Raw genomic sequence first — 5,070 nt, forward strand, 5'->3', positions numbered from 1 at the left:
TATATATAATTAAAATCAATAATTAAAAATTATTGAAATATCGATGTATCAACTTAAAATTTTATAAATATATATACACATACATGCTTTGTTGGAATCACGACATGGGAAGTGGGAAATTTCCACGAAGTTTCCCATATTGTAATAGTAGGTGCGTACCCTTGGATTTCCATTGACACACACCAAGTTAAGGTCGTTGAAGTCAATCTTCTATAATCTCTATTACCTACATACAAAACCCAGAAAGTAAAAATAGGTTTTTCTCTTCCCACACACTTAAGAAAGAAGTAGTAAGAAGCTGCTAATAAGTGGTATCTGCAATGGGATCAGAGTCTCTTTCACTCAACACTCATCCACTTCTATTTCCAACTCCACACATCTTTTTCATACGGTATGTCGTATTATTATCATTATTTGGTTTTCTTATTTTAATTAGTTCCATTGCACATAAAATGATAATATTGATGAATATTAAAATGTATAGGAAGATGTGTCTTCTTCAATAATGTAAAGCTCTTTCAGATGATAGTTACACTACTTAGCATGGAAGTGGCAACTCGTCGATTTCATAGATATATTTTCTCATCATCTCATGCATCTTCAGGTAATCATTTTATATAAACTTTCTGAAATAATACAGGATCTGATCATAACATCGAAAATAGTAAGATTAAATCTATTTGTTCTTAAATAATTTAATATAAAAAGTTATTTTAAAAACAATATTTTTTTTATTGTATAAATGAGTTAGAAAAAGTCTAGGACCAGTATTTTTATTAAAATTTAAAAATTTGGCCAATACTTAACTTATAAAAGACAAGTGAGTAATTTTATACTATTGGATGAAATCTTACACCATTAAAAACACCAATAATAATTAATTGATAGTTACAAATCACAAAATTGACAGGTTCTTAACACTTTTCAATGAGTTATATATATTTGTCACTGACTAGTACTCTTTTTTGTTATCCATATACAATATTGTCACTTTTTATGCAAATTTTATTATATTTTTAATAATTAAGAGTTTGATAATAATATACTATTATTTTCAAAATTAAACGTTAAATAACATTTCTTAAGGACCTTCTCTCCCTCCAAAAAATACTTACATTATTTACATTTTTTATATATCTTTTAAACATATATCAATTGAATGATAAATTGATAGATGAGTAGGTATACGCAAGTAGTTAGCATAACAACTGTGTCTGCATTGATCTTAATTATTAATGGTTGGAATTATTGTATGCTTTATTTGTACTTGCACAACGATCTCTACATTTAGAAGAGTTGAATTAATTAGATAATTTGTTTCCGATATAAACAGGCTAGTAATTAGTTATCAGTTATGAGTACTGGCACTTACCATAGTATATGTTGTATAATTCTATGTTTAGAAAGGAACGAGAGAAAAAGAATAGTAAAGCGATAATGAAAGTTTGTTGAGCGTCGACCAAAATATAACGTAACGCAGCGCCACTCTAGCATTGCCACCCAATAACAACTCATTTTCAGTCCTCATTTAATTATTAAATAATTGAAAATTTTATTACTAATTTTGCTGGTGAATTTTAATTTGTGAGCTCTGTGGTTTAGTGTTTGTTGCTAATAATAAAAATTAATTTATAATATTATTATTACAGTGTAATTGGCGTGTGTGCGTTTTGTGCGCGTGGGCCTTTTTTGTTTCCCACGCACGCGCAGTAATAAGCAGCATTTGAAAATTGAAAGAAAGCGTTGTTGCGGTTGTTGATGTTATCGGCTGGTTTTGGCATTCGCATTCGCATTCGCATTGGGATTTGCAAATATGACCAACGGCCACATAACCGTAACCGTCGACACCAGGCATTCTGACGCCACCGAACAGCGACGCATTCCTCCTCCTCCTGCTGCTGCTGCTGCTGCTTCCGCTGCCGTCAATCTCGACTATGACGACGACGACCACAACGACGACGACGATGTTGCAGATCCAAATGATCCTTTCGATATTCAACACACCAAGCATGCGCCCATCGAGACCCTCCGCCGTTGGAGAGTAAGCATCCTTTTCTCTTCTTCTCTTTTATTTTCTCTATTTTCTGTATATATTACGTAGCTCGTTAGTTCTGCAATGCGGCGTCCTTCTTGTTGTTGTGAGAGATCCATGCAATGCTCGAGATGTTTTGAGCTGAACGAGAGTTTCGTTCCGTTATTTTGCTGTTTGATTTGATATCTCTGTCATTTCGTTATAGCGATGCAAAGCTGATGATGTATCGAAAGGGTTGAATAAAATAGTAACGAGATATTGTTTTTTCTTGCTTCTAAGGAGAGGTTATAAATTAAGTGATTCCTAAAAGGTGAAGAAAAGCAATGTCTGACGTATCAGCTTTTTTATGTTGAAAAATTAAGATACAAATAAGGGAACGAAATAGATAATGATGCACGAACTTGAAGTATTATGTATTATATATATGTGCGAAGCAATATATGTACGGTGAAACTTATTTCGCATTTATTTCGATGAAGATGCGTTTTTCTTTTAGGAAAAGTCTAGGGGCCAGCAACTTTTGTATTTTCTGGCCAGCACTTAACCATCAAAACAAAAGTGATAGATCTCCCACCATTAGATATCATTAGATGTAATCTCACACCATTAAAAACACTATTGATGGCCAATTAATGGTTATAAAACACAAAAAATTGTTGGCCCCCTAGCATTCCTCTTTTCTTTTTCCCTTTTTTTTCCTCCCTTTAATATTTGATAAAAAGGATATATGAATGAATTATAATTGAATTTCTGGTTGGCAAGCAGCACTTAATACTCTAATGCAGTAGATTAAGTCATGGATTATTCACCAATTGAAGCCAGTTTAGACATTATTTTAATCACCGGATTGTGTTCAACTACTGTAATTTTATTAGAAATATTATTATAGTATAATGCTGTCTTTTGAGGAAGCTAATCTTGAGTTTCTCTCGTGCAGCAAGCAGCACTCGTGCTCAATGCATCAAGGCGCTTTAGATATACCTTGGACCTAAAAAAGGAAGAGGAGAGACAGCAAAAGAAAAGCTTGATTAGAGCCCATGCACAAGTCATAAGAGTAATGTTTTGAAATGGCAAAGATGTTTTCTATTGTTTCTAACCATATTTCACTTTTTTTAATCAATGGTTAATTGTTATATTAGGCAGCATTGCTTTTCAGATTGGCTGGTGAACGTGAATTAGGTATATTTTCTTTCAAACTTATGTACAGTTTCTTTTACTCTTTCACTCTTCAAAATTTAAAGATTTTGGTGACCATCTTTTGTTCCTCTATTAAGAAAGCAGTAATATGTTAACTGGCCACCATTGTACAGATTCAATTATTATCTGTTACAACCTTAAATACACATAACTGCATGTGATTTTTCCATCAGCTGTTTGAGTTACTTATTAGTTGTGACTAACCTTCAATTTATATTTTGAATTATCCAGTGGTAACAGCACCGACACCTGCACATACAGTTGGTGACTTTGGAATTGGGCTCGAACAACTTTCTTCAGTTTCTAAGGAGCAGAACACTGCTGCTTTAGAAGAATATGGAGGGGCAAGTCTACAATATATTCTTTTGGCTATTTAAGTAATATCCTTTGCTAATATTATCCAGTGATATCTGGTTCAGGTCAAGGGCTTATCAAATTTATTAAGGTCAAATCTCGATAAAGGAATTAGTGGAGATGATGCTGATTTACTAAAAAGGAAAAATGCTTATGGAACTAACACATATCCTCGGAAAAAAGGAAGAAGCTTCTGGGTATAGTCTTTATGATTTTATCCTTCCTTTTTTTTTTTCCAAAAGAAATTTCAGTTGATGAATTAATTGTGAATTTGATTGATTTACAGAGGTTTTTATGGGAAGCATGGCAAGATCTAACTCTTATAATATTGATTATAGCAGCAGTTGTCTCATTGGTGCTTGGAATAAAAACAGAGGTGTGATTAAACTCTCATATTTTCAGATCATAATAGTAAATTGAGCATTGGTGACGAATGGTCTGTGCCTCTGTAGAAGGAAATGAAACTTAATTATGAGTCAGGAATTCCATATATCTTCTACACGAAGAAACTGATTCATCACCCTATGTTTTTGTCGAATGTGATGCAAAAATTGGGTTTATTAACGCATACAATTAATGCAACTTAAAAAGACGTGATGTTTCAATCAAATTAAAAAAATTAATAAAAGATGCGATTCTAGTTGTCTTTATGAAATCTATGTTCTGACATATTCTTGTCCTCAATCATTGAAGTATGCCACTAACCTGCCATACATTATAAAGTGAAGTGAATAATCTCTAGTTGATATTCGCTATATAAAAACAGTTTACTACATCCAGTTATCGTTCTTGTTGTATATAATGTTTCTTCCATTCCGTTGAAAGTATTATGACATTATCAGTATCTGAGGTTTATTCTTGCTTTCATTTATAACTGCTAGGGTTTGAGTGAAGGATGGTATGATGGGGGAAGCATTGCTTTTGCGGTTTTTCTGGTCATTGTAGTTACAGGTATTGTGTACAATCCTTATTTTCTTTTACAAGGTTGTTTTATTTTGTATTGGATGGAAAATCAAGAAAGCAATGAATTAAATCCAATCTAGAGTATGTCCACAAGAGAGTCACTTTGAGATTTGGATAAACTTTTGCTTTATGCTCTCTTTTCTTCCTTTCTTTTTGGTTTTTTGCCGATAGTAAAACAGGCTGTATATCGATTCAGTTCATTGCTGAATTTATGTGGTTGTATTTTCCTTTTTATCTGTCAGCTGTCAGTGATTATCGGCAATCTCTGCAGTTTAAGAATTTGAATGCAGAGAAACAAAATATACAGTTGGAGGTGTGTAACATTGTATTATTGTAACATAACTTCATTTGAAACCTTATCTATGATCACGTACTAATGAACTTGTTACAGGTCATGAGAGGTGGCAGAACAGTTAAATTGTCGATATTTGACATTGTTGTTGGTGATGTAGTACCGCTTAAAATAGGAGATCAGGTGAATTTGCATTCTATTTGAGTTTGTTGGGAAATTGAAGAGTTTCCTT

The 5,070-nt window shown here is 32.8% G+C and overlaps 1 protein-coding gene across 1 annotated transcript in view; it reads left to right on the plus strand.

Annotated features, from left to right (window-relative positions):
* The first annotated feature begins 139 nt into the window (after positions 1-139).
* Positions 140-5,070, plus strand: part of LOC107463682 (calcium-transporting ATPase 9, plasma membrane-type) — a 13,142-nt gene continuing 8,211 nt past the window's right edge. The window contains exons 1-11 of the mRNA XM_021132157.2: positions 140-391; positions 485-604; positions 1,650-2,041; positions 2,970-3,086; positions 3,172-3,211; positions 3,461-3,573; positions 3,649-3,780; positions 3,870-3,959; positions 4,465-4,534; positions 4,789-4,859; positions 4,938-5,023. Coding sequence (XP_020987816.1) covers positions 1,814-2,041; positions 2,970-3,086; positions 3,172-3,211; positions 3,461-3,573; positions 3,649-3,780; positions 3,870-3,959; positions 4,465-4,534; positions 4,789-4,859; positions 4,938-5,023 — 947 coding nt within the window. The 5' untranslated portion in view covers positions 140-391; positions 485-604; positions 1,650-1,813. The remainder of the gene's footprint in view (positions 392-484; positions 605-1,649; positions 2,042-2,969; positions 3,087-3,171; positions 3,212-3,460; positions 3,574-3,648; positions 3,781-3,869; positions 3,960-4,464; positions 4,535-4,788; positions 4,860-4,937; positions 5,024-5,070) is intronic.

This window comes from Arachis duranensis, chromosome 9, assembly GCF_000817695.3.
Source record: "Arachis duranensis cultivar V14167 chromosome 9, aradu.V14167.gnm2.J7QH, whole genome shotgun sequence".
Lineage (NCBI taxonomy): Eukaryota > Viridiplantae > Streptophyta > Magnoliopsida > Fabales > Fabaceae > Arachis > Arachis duranensis.